At 46.7% G+C, this 14,384-nt stretch overlaps 1 protein-coding gene across 2 annotated transcripts in view; it reads right to left on the reverse strand.

Annotated features, from left to right (window-relative positions):
- wapl (cohesin release factor wings apart-like) overlaps positions 1-14,384 on the reverse strand; it is a 112,125-nt gene that overhangs the window by 24,180 nt on the left and 73,561 nt on the right. For both annotated transcript variants that reach the window (XM_077649212.1, XM_077649213.1), the window contains 3 exons: positions 10,131-10,246; positions 3,765-3,899; positions 2,663-2,840 (listed from right to left, as the gene is read on the reverse strand). In XM_077649212.1, coding sequence (XP_077505338.1) covers positions 2,663-2,840; positions 3,765-3,899; positions 10,131-10,246 — 429 coding nt within the window. The remainder of the gene's footprint in view (positions 1-2,662; positions 2,841-3,764; positions 3,900-10,130; positions 10,247-14,384) is intronic.

A 14,384-nucleotide genomic window follows, 5' to 3' on the forward strand; every position in this document is an offset into this window, starting at 1 on the left:
CCCTAACCCAATGCCGCTCTCTTTCAGCCTGTTAATATTACCCCTAGCAATTTTCTTTCCGGCATAAAAAATAGCATGCAACTAAGTTCGGCTGGCTGGCATGAAGCTCAGAAATGCAAAACCTTAGCTATGTGGCCAGGCTACTTTTCAACGATAAGGCCTTCTGACAATGATGCTCCACGATTCAACCAAAAATAACCACATTATAAAGAGAAATCTCTATTTCAGGCCCCTCTTCCCCGCTTTGAAAACTTCGCCAATTTGAAAAAAGTGAGACAATTTTGGTTCTTAACTGGTTCCTAAAAGTCCCTGTAACTTGGTATAAGATCCCTTTTCACCAAATTTTACTCCTCAAATTTCCTAAAGAAAGAAAAATTCCCTGAAGAGAACATCACTGCCTTCTGAACACATCACGACAGCCGCTGAGTGCAGTAAAGGTGCGCAGGCAACACTGCACCACGCAATTTAGGCTCGAGGAAGGCTATCGTGAGGAGCCCATCTGAAAGAACTGACATGAGCCCACCTGTACCTGAATTAATGAGCACCTGATGCCACAGGCTTGTATGGGCATTGGCTGAAAATCTGCAAACAGTTCGGATTATAATTTCCTCCAAATTAACGACGATCAATTTACCAAGGTATGGCAAATGTTTATGGGACGAGGCAAGTCCGCAATGAGTGAATAATTGTTGCCTTCGTCCCGTAAAAACAATGAATGAACCTTCTAGTTACTGTAGTCAGCATGCATGTTTATGATAGAACCTTAAAGCCAGTTGTATTCCTTGATTATTCAATTTGGTGGAGTTGTTGTAGCATGCCCATGTTCCAAGATCTCTGCCTCCGAATTTCCAACTCATGCAAGACTGTGGATACCAATGTGAACTTCTCCTAGGTATGGTGTACTTGGTGCATACTATGCTTCGCCTGCCAGCAGTACAGGGCAAAGTGTGAAGTTTATAATAGTTTCCCATTCACTTTTGGCTAGCAAAATAATAAAAAAACATCATATGCAACAACCGCTTTACACTGAGGAGTTTCACACTGCTCAAAAGTGAGTTGGAACATAATTACCATATATTGCTGCATATAAGTCTACAGAAGTCCCATTTCAAAAGACTGTCTTTATTTCTATAGCTTCTACAGTCACCGACCGAAAATTCAGAGGCTTCATTCTTTTGGACACGCTTGCTTATTCATACTTTTCTGCATGCATCGCAACGTGTCCCATAGTGCTAATGTATAGGAGCACCAGAAATTTCGGACGCATCACGACAATTTTCAGGACCTCATTTGCATTTGTCATGACACCACGAATATCCAAGCTGCCATATATAATATATGCACAGTCAAGCCCACTTATAATGAACCTCATGATCATGCGGATTGCATTTGTTGTATCCGAGGTTCGTAGAAGTGGACTTCCCATGTTACAGCCAAAAAATACAAAGTCAGACAGCGTAAGTCCGTTATACACATCTGTTTAGTCAACCTAAAGCCTATTATGGCACTTTACAAACTCTCAAGAGCAGTCACATGCCCCTCGCTGATAGCGCTGCTACCCACAAGCTGATTTAAGAATGCGATTAGAACTAATGGCAGGGGAAGCCTCTACGGCGGCTGGCGCAGCTGGTGGTAGGTCGGCCTCCTTGTCATCGTCTTACCATTCCTGGCAATAGTAGAGTGTTTCAATATTTTCATCAGTGTATTATGGCTCTCCAAAGCTAGTGTCATCATCAGCACCAATGAAGTCATCCCAGGCGACATCAGGTAAGGCTAGCTGCGCATCGACGTCGTCTTGCCACAAATCTACCTAAATGCGTCCGATAACAACAACGTCTTCCATCCTTCTTGGGTTCATAAACTTTGCCTTACGGAAATAATTCTTGATGCACCCCGCAGTCAGCTCTATCCATGCGAATTTACTCCATGATGAGGAAGAGAGTTACCCGAACTAGGACGTCGACACGAGACTATGCCACCGCCAAATGCACGTGAAGTTGCGTTGTTGCTCGATGTTGCAGCATGCCACTTCTCTGTCAATGAGAACTCTGACATTGCTCAAGAGCTTTGGGCAAGCTGCAGATGATGCTGATGGAGTCTCGGCAGAAGAAACGCAAGCAAATACCCTTCGCTGATTACTTTTGATTTTGACAACCCTTCCCATTAAATAAACATGTTTTGGAGCATAAATAGCGTCATATATTCCAGCACTAAAGCTCACTGCTCACGCGAATGCATTCCAGTACTTGTTTCTGGCGCATAACTGGCCGATCAATTTATTCCATTTGCCATTAGGACTGGATGAATTTAATTCTCAAATCGCCCGCCACAAACGTGTAGTAGCGCGTAGCTCGTGATAACGAGTCTAGATGTGACTGCTTCGGATTCTGGCTGCGCAGCAGGGTGCTATGACCGCTAATTCTATAATTTGAACTTCGCTTAATTCGAACAATTTTCCGGTCCTCTTCCGAGTTCAAATTAACGAGCTTTTGCAGTACTGTATTGCTAAGGAAACCAGCATATGATAAATGCTTCCACGGCTCCTTCACACACAGAATTTGCAGAAAACCTGCTACATCCAGAGTGTCATGCCATTCAGACCTTGAAGCACAAAGGGTATGTGGAGACACAAGACACGAAACAGGGATTATGAGCTCCTGACCTTTCATGAGGGTCTCCTCCAGGTCATCAGACTGAGAGGCAACAGGTGGCTGGTTGGCGGGAACTGAATCCCCGTCCCGAGGCTCCAGAGATGCCTTCACCTTTTGCACTTGACTGCTCAGTAGCTCATTAGCTTGCTCTTCAGACTGCTGGGCTGCTTCAATCTTGTCTGTGAAGAGCTGCTCCCCCAAGAGAAAACAAACTGTACATTCAAGAACACTGCGTGACAGTAAAATGCCAATGAGTCTGCCAATTACTGCAAAGCAGGTAATTACAGCAGAGGCTATACAGCAATAAGCGTGCTTTAGTGTCATGATTGCGTTACTGATGCAAGAAGCATTATGCTTGCCTATGGAAGAAGGCATCTCATAACCTGAAGGCTATTTATTTACCCTTCCTTGAAAAATTTCACTGCATTTCAATATTGAATGCTAGCAAATTAATTTACTGGCAGATTATGCAAGTGCAAAAAGTTTCAATTTAATGTTTTTTAAGCAAGTATTACAGCATGTAATGAAAAAGGTTATGCAAAATAAAGGTCCAAGAATACCTCTTTCCAGTTTGTTGGTTACTGCCTCCAAAATCAGGTTTACCTTCAATCTCACATGAAAGCTTGTGGTTTTAAAACTGCCTTGTTAGCGTGCAGAAAACCAGGCCAGGTGAAGGCCACCTCACACCAATGGCCGCAGGTCGCAAGCATGGCACCGTCGGCCAAGTCATCATTACTGTCAGTCGAGCACCGGATCTTCAGAGGATCTTAATAACTTAAGGTTACATGACATCTGCCAGTAAAATGATCTAGCAGCCTGTTTTACTCCTGGTGGTTAATCACACTGGTCATCAGGCGCACGTTGTATCATCAATACTTTCAATCCATCACGTATCTGAAGCATTCACTGGGACTGCGTTAATTCATCATCAAAATGCATGTCACCCCATAAAAGAGGGATGCGTAATCGGGGTTCCGCTGTAGTTAGAAAAATTTAACGAAAGAATGCCAGTCCCGTGTAAGACCCGCACCCAGTCAAAACTATGAAAAAAACGTAAAGAAAAGGTGCCAGAAGTTAGCTAAATGTGAGGGCGAGGAAAAAATTCCCACTCACGTCCATAAGGGCATTGAAAGCTGGCATCTCCATCTGGTCACAGACCGACTCAAATGAGCCCACAGTTTGTGTGTCGGCCAAGCGCTTCCGGTTCTCTGCACTGTGCTCCAGCAAGTTAATCAGCAAGCCCAGGGACTGAAAAGATACACGGGCATGCGTTGAAAGAAAGCAGAAGGTGAAGGTGGGGGACTTTTTTTTTTTCAGAGCTGCAAAAGTGATGCCCCTCTCAGTACACTGAAACATGAAAAAACCCGTACTGGAAGAGAAAAGGCAAAAATGTTACTTGTACATGCGTGTTAAGTTGTGCATAGAGCAGAACTTGATACAAGCCATAACTCAGCGTGATGCAATGCAAAGCACCTTCTGCAAGCAAATCACAAGTCCCATTGTCCTTTAGGAAATTTTCAGAATAAACACTTCTATTCCTGATTATGTCTGATTGTGCAACATTAACCAAAGTCCAAAAATGGTACAGCGTGACATTGCAGTTAACATGACATTGCACAGCACACAGGCATTTCTGCATTTCATCTGCACAGAGACGCGGCCGGTATGCCTGGTATCCAATCCCGCACCTTTGGAATTAGAAACTCCAAAAAATGTTTCAACTAGGTCAAACAGGCCCATAATAAAGCAGTGGACTCGCAACAACTCAAATTACCATAATTAGCACTTTTGGTTAATACTAACTCACTTCAAAATTTTGGGGCAGGTACACTTTCAATGCACTTTAAAGCCGCATAATTTGTTTGGCGGTCTTGCTTAATTCAAGCGTTTTGCCTAGTTGCAATACTCCCAGCGTGCGAAAGAGCAGCAGCCCAGGTCGGATATGTGAGGTTTGCAGCGCTGCATAAGCTGGAAATTCAGCCCCTCCAGCCAGTTAATTTGGACGCAGTCTTAAGTGGGCACGTGCTGTGTAAAGGTCCAATCGGCACTCCAAGCGATCAGAGGCGCCCTGTCGCTGCATAGTTCAGTTTTTTAGCTTTGCTACTTCCTGCAGCAAGCAGCCGCAGATAAGCAGGTCAAGCCCAGATGCTCGCCGTTTCAGATGCTGACTGGCGCGTCGCTTCGTCTTTTTTTTTTTTTTTTTCAGAAGGCGTCTCTCCATTCTGGCATAAATATGTGCTCCCCTAGCTTCCGTCCACGTGGTCCTGCGCGTCGAAAATGCGCACTCATGACGAGCTGCTACTTATTTGTGGGGTGAAGCCTTCTTACATGTATGCCACCACTTTTGAGGAGGCTCCCCAGCTACCACGTTGTACCTGTGAAGGAGGCCGCAGAAGGCTGCACTATTTGGCTATATTGAAAGAGTTCTGCTTTGGTATTGCAGACAGTGGTCATGCAGTACAGAATGAATGCATTGCGAAAAATTGTCATTGCCAAGCAGTTTTCACTCAAAAGCCACTCGCAGGGGCACAGTGCGCTATGTGATACCATATTTACTCGCGTATAACCCGCACCAAAATTTGAAAACAAAAAAAAAGCATTTAATAAGTGGGGTGCGGGTTTTCTGCGAAGTTTTTCTTTGGGGGAGGGTGGGGGGAGGGGGTCGGCTTAATGGCAATGCATAGCGGCCTTCCTTGTGTAGTCCGCCATCCCCATTGTCTTCGATGCTAGTCAAGCTGATGAGGGGCCAACAAAACGCATAGCGAAATCCACACTCATAGTCTGTTTATTCTTCCCCACGCCATTGGGCACGTTTTCTTCAGCCAGCGTTGTTGAGCCTAGTGTCAGGCGCTGTTTTGTGTGCTACACCCCAGTTTGCACTGTTTGCCTGCTTTGTTTTGGCATCATGAGTGCGACTCGGCGGCAGTGTTTCACAGCGAAAGAGAAGCTAAAGATTATAGCCACTGCTGATGATATTGGCAACAGAGCTGCTGCGAGACAGCATGACGTCGACGAGTCGTGCATTCGTGACTGGAGGAAGAAAGAAAAAAGAGAGTCTTGAAACAACGAACAGGGACAGGTGAGCATTTCAGGGTCCGAAGAAGGGCGCATACCCCCCCCTCGAGACGCAGCTTGCCAAGTTCACTGAGGAGCAGAGAAGTCGTGGCCACGCTGTTTTGACAGAGATGGTGCAAATTGAAGCCCTGAAGTTGGCCCGGGAAGTGAACATTCCACGCGAGTTTCGTGCAAGCCGTGGATGGCTTCAGCACTTCATGCGAAGACATGGATTTTCTATGCGGTGGTGAACAACCATGCGCCAGCGGCTTCCTGATGCCTACGAAGAAAAATTGTTGAACTTTCAACGATATGTCCTCGCAGTTCGGAAGGAGCACAGCTATTTGCTGTCTCAGATGGGAAATGCTGATTAGACACCTGTGTACTTTGAAATGTCGATGGACATGACCATGGAAAAGAAGGGTTCCAAATCAGTCAGCATGCTGACCGGCGGAAATGCCAAGCTGCGCTGCACAGTCATGTTATGTGCTTTGGCTGATGGCACGAAACTGCACCCAAATGTGATTTTCAAACACAAGAAGCTACCCAGCACGCCACTGCTTCCAGGAATCGTTGTGCGTGCGGAAGAAAATTCCTGAATGAACAGCGGCCTAGTCGGTGACTGGCTTCGAATAATCTAGGAACGAAGACCAGGTGCCTTGCTGGCACGCCGGTCGATGCTCGTACTGGATTCCTTCCGAGGCCACTGCACTGATGCGGTGAAGGCTCGCCTCGCCTAGACCGGCACCGACCTCGTAATAATACCTGGCGGCATGACGTCCATGCTACAGCCACTCGACGTGTGCCTGGAAAAGCTGTTCAAGGCACACGTGAAGCGGCTGTATGCTGTGGATGGCCGACGGCCTTTACGCCCTCACACCGACGGACGTGTGCAAAGGCCCAATATTCATTGCTGTGCCAGTGGATCGTACATGCGTGGAAAGGAAAGCGACACCAGCCGACTTGGTGTGTAAAAACTTAAAAAAATGTGCCATCAGTAACAGCTTGGATGGTTCCGAGGACGACTACGACTTTGAGAGTGGCGATGAAGCCTCGGATGGCAGCAGTGAGAGTGGCGACGATTGAGAATCGAATAACCAGTGACGTGGTGGTGGTCGTTTGAATAAATGTTCTGAAAACGAAATGATCACTGAGTGTGCAGTTGTGACTTTCTAGCACTCACTATTTTTTTTTTTTTTCAAGTAAGCGTGCGGGTAAACGCGAGGTTTTTTTTTTTCCCCACGGAGTTCAAAGTTAGGGGTGCGGGTTATATGCGAGTAAATATGGTACTATATTGAATTACAGGCGAAACTGGAGTTTGATATAAAGTTGTCTGCTGATTTTTTCAGACCTCAAAAATTTGGACATGCTTGTTCAGACTGCTTCAAAGCACCGCCACTCTCCCCATAGACCGTTATAATGTATAACAACTGCCGAAATTTCCGACACCTCTGGTTTGATTTTCACACTCCTTGAGCCAACTCGATCAACAGCACTTGACCCAACCGACGCAGCCCGAAGCATGGTTCTACCTGTTTTTGTTTTCAAGTGAGCCTCCTTGCTGCCCCATGAAGCAATGCACTCTCATCATCATCACTTCTGCGTGTTCCAGGAGAATGGCTACAACAGTTCCGATCTCATCTTAGTCACCTAAGTCATGTCTAGGCAATCCAGCAGCCGACGCTTGTTTCTGTGTGTACGACGCTGCGGGCAGGCCACGTTTTTAAGGCAAAAGGCTTATTTGCCCCATTCAGTGAAAACCTGTCTGTGTGTGTGTGATAACACTCGATGGCACTTATAAAAGATAGCGTCCACATGCAGACGGTCGGCACATCCCTGGCACATCCGAATGCAACCTGATACGGCAGCTGGTGGGCGCAAGCCGCAGTAGGGCGGCGACTACACTCACGAAGTTAACGCGGCGTCGCGCTGACGGCTTAGGTAGAATTACAAGCTGCATGGCATCGGGTTACATCACGCCACAGAGTACGAAGCAGAAGGGGTGCAGCATTGCCGTGGCAGCGGCTTCGAACAGCCAGGCAGTGGTCGGACGTTGCCGGCTGCATGGGGACATGATTCCTTCTGCCCATCACGCCACAGCGAGAGGCAAGTGTGTTCATGAAGTGAGCAGGCGGGCTTTCACCTTCTCACACGTCAGCAGTCTTAAGTGTCTTTGCCGACGTTTAGTTTGTGTGACTGGTGTTGGCATGACGGTGCGGTAGTGTTCCATCTTGTGTTATAGTCGATCCAACACTGCTAACGGAAGCATCGCATCAGGTGTCTTATGGCGCCGACAGTGCCCGTGCAGTCTGCGCCAGGAAATGCTGGAAAGTGTGGTAACAATACCAAAATGATAACAGTGCAACAGATCGCCATTGTTCAGCAAGTGCAGAGCAGCGGGTCTCAGAGTGCGATTGCCCGGGAATTCAATATTTCGAGGCACATGGACTCTGATTACAGTTCGACCCCGCTACAACGAAATTCATGGGGTGCGCGAAAAATTTCGTTGAAGCGGAAATATCGTCATGGCGAAATCAGCCCAAAAACAGTGTCACTCTGAGCCGCTTGCATCAGCTTTTTCCACTTTGCGGATGTCCACGAAGAAAGAGCTGGGGCTATCGCACCTTTTGACTTCGAGATCATTGAGAGCGTGCTCTGTGAGGTGCCGAAGTCAGATGCCAACATCTCCCTTTTTCCTGCTGCTGGATTCTGCGCTGATAACTCGTGCCTTCTCTTCAAGAGAAAGTAACTTCCACTTCTTAGACAAAGTCGCTATGCTCGTGTCGATCGCAGCGCACAAGCATGAGTGAAAAAAAGTAGGGCAAACACGCTGCTGCTGTTGCCAGGCTGCTGCGTTCTTTGGCAACGGATTGGTTGCGGCTCTGGCTTGGAAGAAAACAGGAGCTTGCACCTGCGCCTTGTCGCAAGGCAGCCAGTCTGACTGTCATCACCACCAAGCAATGGCGGTCTTCATGTGCATTTGAATGAGTGGATCAATTGGGTTTCAGCGAAAGTTTAGTGAAACAAAGCAGCGTGGACCTACAGAAGTACACAGATGGGCGGCGATATGCTTGTCTTATTGTAAGACAGATTTTTAAAAAACCCAGCTTCGCATAGCAAAAATTTCGTTTAAGCAGAAACGCGCCCCATAAATGGTTCGCTGTGATGAGAAATTTGCTCTATTACTTTCTATGACGAACTGACGGGGAATTGGAAATATTTCGTTGAAGCGACGTTCGTTGTAGTGGGGTTCGACTGTATATGAAAAACGACAAATATTCTTGGCGAAGCAACCAAGTCTTCCTCCACCTTGGCAGCCATCCGAAGCCACGACGACGAGATCATTCGTCAGGTTTTTGGTGCCCCGCCGAACGATGACTCGGAGTCGGAACATGACGCACGAAGTGTGCTGGTGCCGTTGCATGGAGACCTTGTAGAAGCAGTGACTGTGCTTTCAGCTGCCTACAGTAACCGCATGACCCCATCTCGAGATTCAGGATGAACTGATTACACGTAAACGAAGCAGCGTGCAACAGCACATCCACGATTTGTTTAAGCCGAATGCATACATAAAGACAAAGGATTTTTTTTCTGTATCTGTTTTTTTGGACACCTATTTATTTGGACTTTTCCTTGGTCCCCGTGACGTCCAAATAAACGGTCGGCAACTGTACTGCGAGACTTTCCTAAATCTTTACACAGGATTCTCAAAGGAGATAATCTGTGTGTTCGATATATCCAATAATTTGAAATATTCAAGTTTGATATATCTGGGCTTGACTGTAATTCAACATTCTGGTATATTTTAACAGCTGTTCCAGACCCATTAAATTAGTGTATTTGGATAAGACACCTTGAAATTCAAACACATCAGTGTACGCAACAGTTCATTTGTCAGCAAAACCCCTTGCGTGCACTGACAAGTCTCTAATGTGGTTACCCACACACGATGTAGAGCATCAGAAACCCCCCTCCTAATTCCTAATGCGCTTCCTTTAGTTGGAACTACACTCAAATCAAACAAATTTTTTATCCCCTTCATGATCAATTATAGACATCTGACTGAAGAAGTGCTTAGCATACCATCTTCTTAATGAAAGTTCATGAGCAAATGAAGTGAACAAAAAAGCTACAATAGTGCTGCTTCTTGGGCTAGCCACATGTGTCTCAACGATGGTCATGACTGTTAGTCAGGGTTCTTTCTGGATTCCCATTCTTACTGCACTTGTATTTATCAATGTCTCATGTAGAATAAACAAAGCTGTTACGAGTGCTAAATGTGAGTGTGTGTGCACCACAATCCTCCTGTATGTCTGAGAGCATGTTTTACTGTTACAGCACAAGAACGGAACCACACGCTAGAAGCATGCTGACACTTTGCAGCATCAAGCAGTGTTAACAAAGAAGAAGAGACTGCCCACTCACCAAAACCTGAAGATCGAAGCGCTGTTCTAAGGGCACTGCTTTGGGGACTTGGAGGATGCAAAGCAAAATGGCAGGCAGCAACCCTGGCTGGCCTCCAACAATACCACTGCCCAAAGCTGAAAAGGAAAAGAAAAATAAAGAAAAAAAGTTACATGCAGTTAATGCCTCCAAAGGTTCAGCCCTGCTGTCCCATAAGGAAAGTCTTTTGTAAAGAGCTTGTTAATCCACATTTTATCAGTAAAAAAACTTGCAGGACAATTACCACAGTGTAGCGTGAGGTTCAGGGACAGTTAAGGCATTAATATTTTACAATATTTTGAGGCAAAGAATATGAGTGCAACTTCATATTTGTATAATTTTGGAGCGCTTGAGTTTTCCACTTATACATTAAAATCTCGTTAATTCAAACCCCATTAATTCAAATTTTTGGATAATCAAACTGTCAAACTTGATCAGCCCAAGCTCCATAGGAGTCAATGTAAAATATAACCCATTAATTCGAACATGAATGGGTGATGCCACCGATAATTTGAACTACGCGCTGCCCCGCCTGGTCAGCCTTGGCACGCGACGAACCAAGCAGTGCTACCATGAGACTGTGACGCCTATATGGAAGCGATGTGGAGAGGGTAAAATTGGAGTACGAGGTGCGAGGCCGGATAAACGAAGAGGGGGGACTCTGCGGCAACATGGCAGCGGCAACTAGCTGCATGACCCAAAAGATCTGCACCTGGCTGTTGCTTGTAATCATCAATCTTGAAGGCTTCAGCAGCTTTTTGCGTAAGCCTTTGCTGTTGAGCGATGGATGACGCGACCAGCAGCGAGATGCAGAAATAAAGATGCACCACAGTGTCTGTGGCACTCCAAATACGAAACCACGCAGGTGTGCACGAAACAAACAAATTTTGCTGATGTATGCTGCATGTCTTTGGCTCGGTTTTCTGGTGCCCTTTGCATCATATTCCGTGCAAGTGGATACAGCCATAGCGATCAACTTATAAGGTGTGCCACGGCTTAGTGATTCAGAAATGTCAACCTTTCGCAGCAAATGTTGCACGAAAATGCTTCAAGAGAAGATTGAAACCATGCGTGAAGTCAATGCCAGTGTGTTATCGAAACAAGATATTGCCAAAAAGCCCACTCATTGGTATGGCAGCTTGCGACTCAAGGTCGGAAGGCTAGAAAATCGGGCAACGAACGTGCGGCTGTCCTGGCGACTTTTGCTTTTTGACCGAAACCGTCGTGCAACATCCGCGACCCGCAAGTGTCAAACTGCGAGTCACGGAGGATGCGCTATAATTTTGGTCAGAAAGCGGCAGTCGCACGCAGCTTGTTTTCGCAGACTTGTGACCATGCTCACAGATGGTCGCACGCCCTTCGTGACTTCAATGTGGCCCTCCACTGCGCAAGTTTGAACACGCTGAACGCTGCCAGCCTCCTTTTCAGTTTTGAAGGCGATGAAGAGGCCTCCCGATAAGTTCAGGCTTTAGAACCGAAGGTGCCAGCCATTGCCTCCATGAACAAAAGGTAAAAAGTGATAAATTAATGTTTTATAACAACAAAATAAGGTAATCTCACTACCTGACTGCTTCCCAATCAATGTGCCGCATATTCTGTTCACTTTCGTTAGTTCAAACTTCAGTTAATTCGAATTGCATTGGCGTCCCCATGGGATTCGAATTAACGAGCTTTTACTGTACTCGCTTTTCGATTAGCTCTCCACTTCGGTTCATTGCTCTAGCCTTGCGGCAGCACGTTTCACAGCAGCTGCCACAGATGGATCGTGCTACATTCCTCCATTCTCACCATACTCTCCCTCCTCCTTCCGTAATAAGCACCCTCCGGTTACGCATTCCTACACTCTGACAATGCCATATTCCCGTTACTGTAGCCCTGATCCTGCTCCTTTCAGAGTAACTACCCTCCAGCTGGTTCCCATGACAGTGCACCCACCAATTATGCCGACGCCTGAGACATACTACTACAGTCGATCCCGGATATATCGAACCCAGATATGCCGAATTACTGCCTATATCGAACAGTTGTAAAAGCGCCTCGGGAATCCTATGCAAAAGTATTGGAAATATGTTTGCTTTTATCAAACTTCTGTGCATCCCATATTTGATATAACGAACTCCACGCCACGCCGTGCCCCCGCAAGTGCGCTTCTCCCAACACGCCTGGGAAGGGCTTCTCCCACCGATACGCACCCCTGCAAATGAGCTTCTCCTAATGGAGCCAAAGTCTTCCCGAAATCACATCTTAAGCGCGGCGCTGGCTTTGGATACTTTCTGCGGAGCTGCACAAGTAATACCCCTATCACACGGCCAGTTTCAATGCCCATCGAGTCGAGGGCCTTCGAGATTCTCAATCGCCATCAAACTCGAAGGAGTTCTGTCGCTGCTATACGGCAAATCTCAATGGCCATTGAAATGGTTCTCGTGTCTTACACCAAGCTTGTGTGGCGCCACAATCACTACTTTGGATTTCGCAAAAAAAATATTTGATAAATGTTGATGATGAATATGGATTTTTATGCCGCAAGGGCAACTGTGGCCAAAGAGCGCCATGGCGCAAGGTATTTTCTTCTACTCAAGGTGGAGTCAAAGACCCATTTCCCAAGAATTTCTCCCTAATTAAGCCGAGCACCAGACCAAGGGAAATCTTGTACCCATTGTATCACCGGTGGGTACCCGGCGGCACTGGGAATCGAACCCCGCACCTTCTGCATGTATAAATGGATACTAAATGCTGAAATACACGCGTACGCACATGTAGCTTAAAACCTTTTTTAATTGCACGTAAGTGACGAACAGATGCAGACACTGCTGTAGCCACTCTAATAGAAGGCAAGCCAAAACCAAGCCAGTCCGACTGCGTCGGAGCGCTGCTTCGTCAGGCTTAACACCTGGGAAATCGCCTTGATATCTGAAAAACAAGAGCTATTTGTCTCTTGAAACTTTATGTGAGGGTAATGGGCAAATCGAAGGCGAATACAACAGTTTAGAACACGATATTGCTTTGAGGGATTAGCGACGAAGCTGTTATCACTGTGAAGCGGGCGGGCAGGGCGCCGCCATGTTGTCAATGCTAAGTATGCAAGCAACGCAAAATTAATGCGCTTAATGTGCTTAAAACCAATCTGATACAATCTTAAAATTATTGTACAGACTGCTTACATTTAATTTAGGCAAATTATGTTTGTTCATGCATTTGTACCGTGAATGTATCGTGTATGAAAGTGCGTGTTGGAGCCGCTCGAAGCAACGCTAGCAACCTTGGGCAGCACTCGAAGGCCGTCGAAATCTCGATGGAGTTCCGCGCTGCTCCGTTGACTTGATAGACTATTCACTCGATGGCCACTGAAACTGCCCCTCTAGCAGCGCTCGATCGCCTTTGAGTCGATAGGCTATCGGTTCGAGGGCCCGTGTGACAGGGGTATAAGAGTCACGTGATGAGAACTTTGTGGGGTGTGAACGGAAATGGGAATGGCCATAGGGTCATGTAAGGGGCTGGGAAGAGGGAAACCGTGCTGGCCGCAGGCGCCCGATTTCTACATGCTGGTTGGCTGACTCCGCTGGCACAGACAAAACAAGAGAAACAAGAGACGTCAGCTAGCAGTCACCAACGTTTTGGCCACTTGGGCTGTCACTGCTGTCGGTGCTGCTTGGGCATATGACTGGGGTGGTATGGTGCGGTGGTCATTCTTTTCGCTTTGTTCGAGAGGCCAATGCGGGTTCGCTTGTGACTTGTGCGGTGCCATGCGTTTTCTTTTCGCTTTATTCGCATGTTGGGGGCCATGAACGCAAAAAAAAACACAAGAATTTGGACTTGGCAACAAAGGCAGACATCATTCGACGGGTGGAGGTCCGCAAGAAAAAGTCGTTGGTCGCCGATGTGTTTGGAATGCCTCGCAATACGCTGAGTACAATCCTGAAGAACAAAGCTGAAGGCAGCGCAATCCAGTTGCCCTGGAGCATGACGTATACGTGCTCCGACCTACGACAAGGTCGAGAAAGCTTTGTACACCTGTTTTTTTTTTTAGAGACACGTGCCAGAAATATCCCTGTCGGCGGCCTGATGCTCATCGAGAAAGTGAAATGGTTTGCTGTAGCCTTCGGAGAGGAGAGCTTCACTGGTGGCACTGGTTGGCAGCCGCGTTTTAAGAGTCGCTACAGCATCATCGCAAAAACCCTCTCGGGTGAAAGCGAGGCGACCAGCAGAATTGACACGGAGAAGTGGCTGTCCGAAGAG

Source organism: Amblyomma americanum, chromosome 1 (genome assembly GCF_052857255.1).
Source record: "Amblyomma americanum isolate KBUSLIRL-KWMA chromosome 1, ASM5285725v1, whole genome shotgun sequence".
NCBI lineage: Eukaryota > Metazoa > Arthropoda > Arachnida > Ixodida > Ixodidae > Amblyomma > Amblyomma americanum.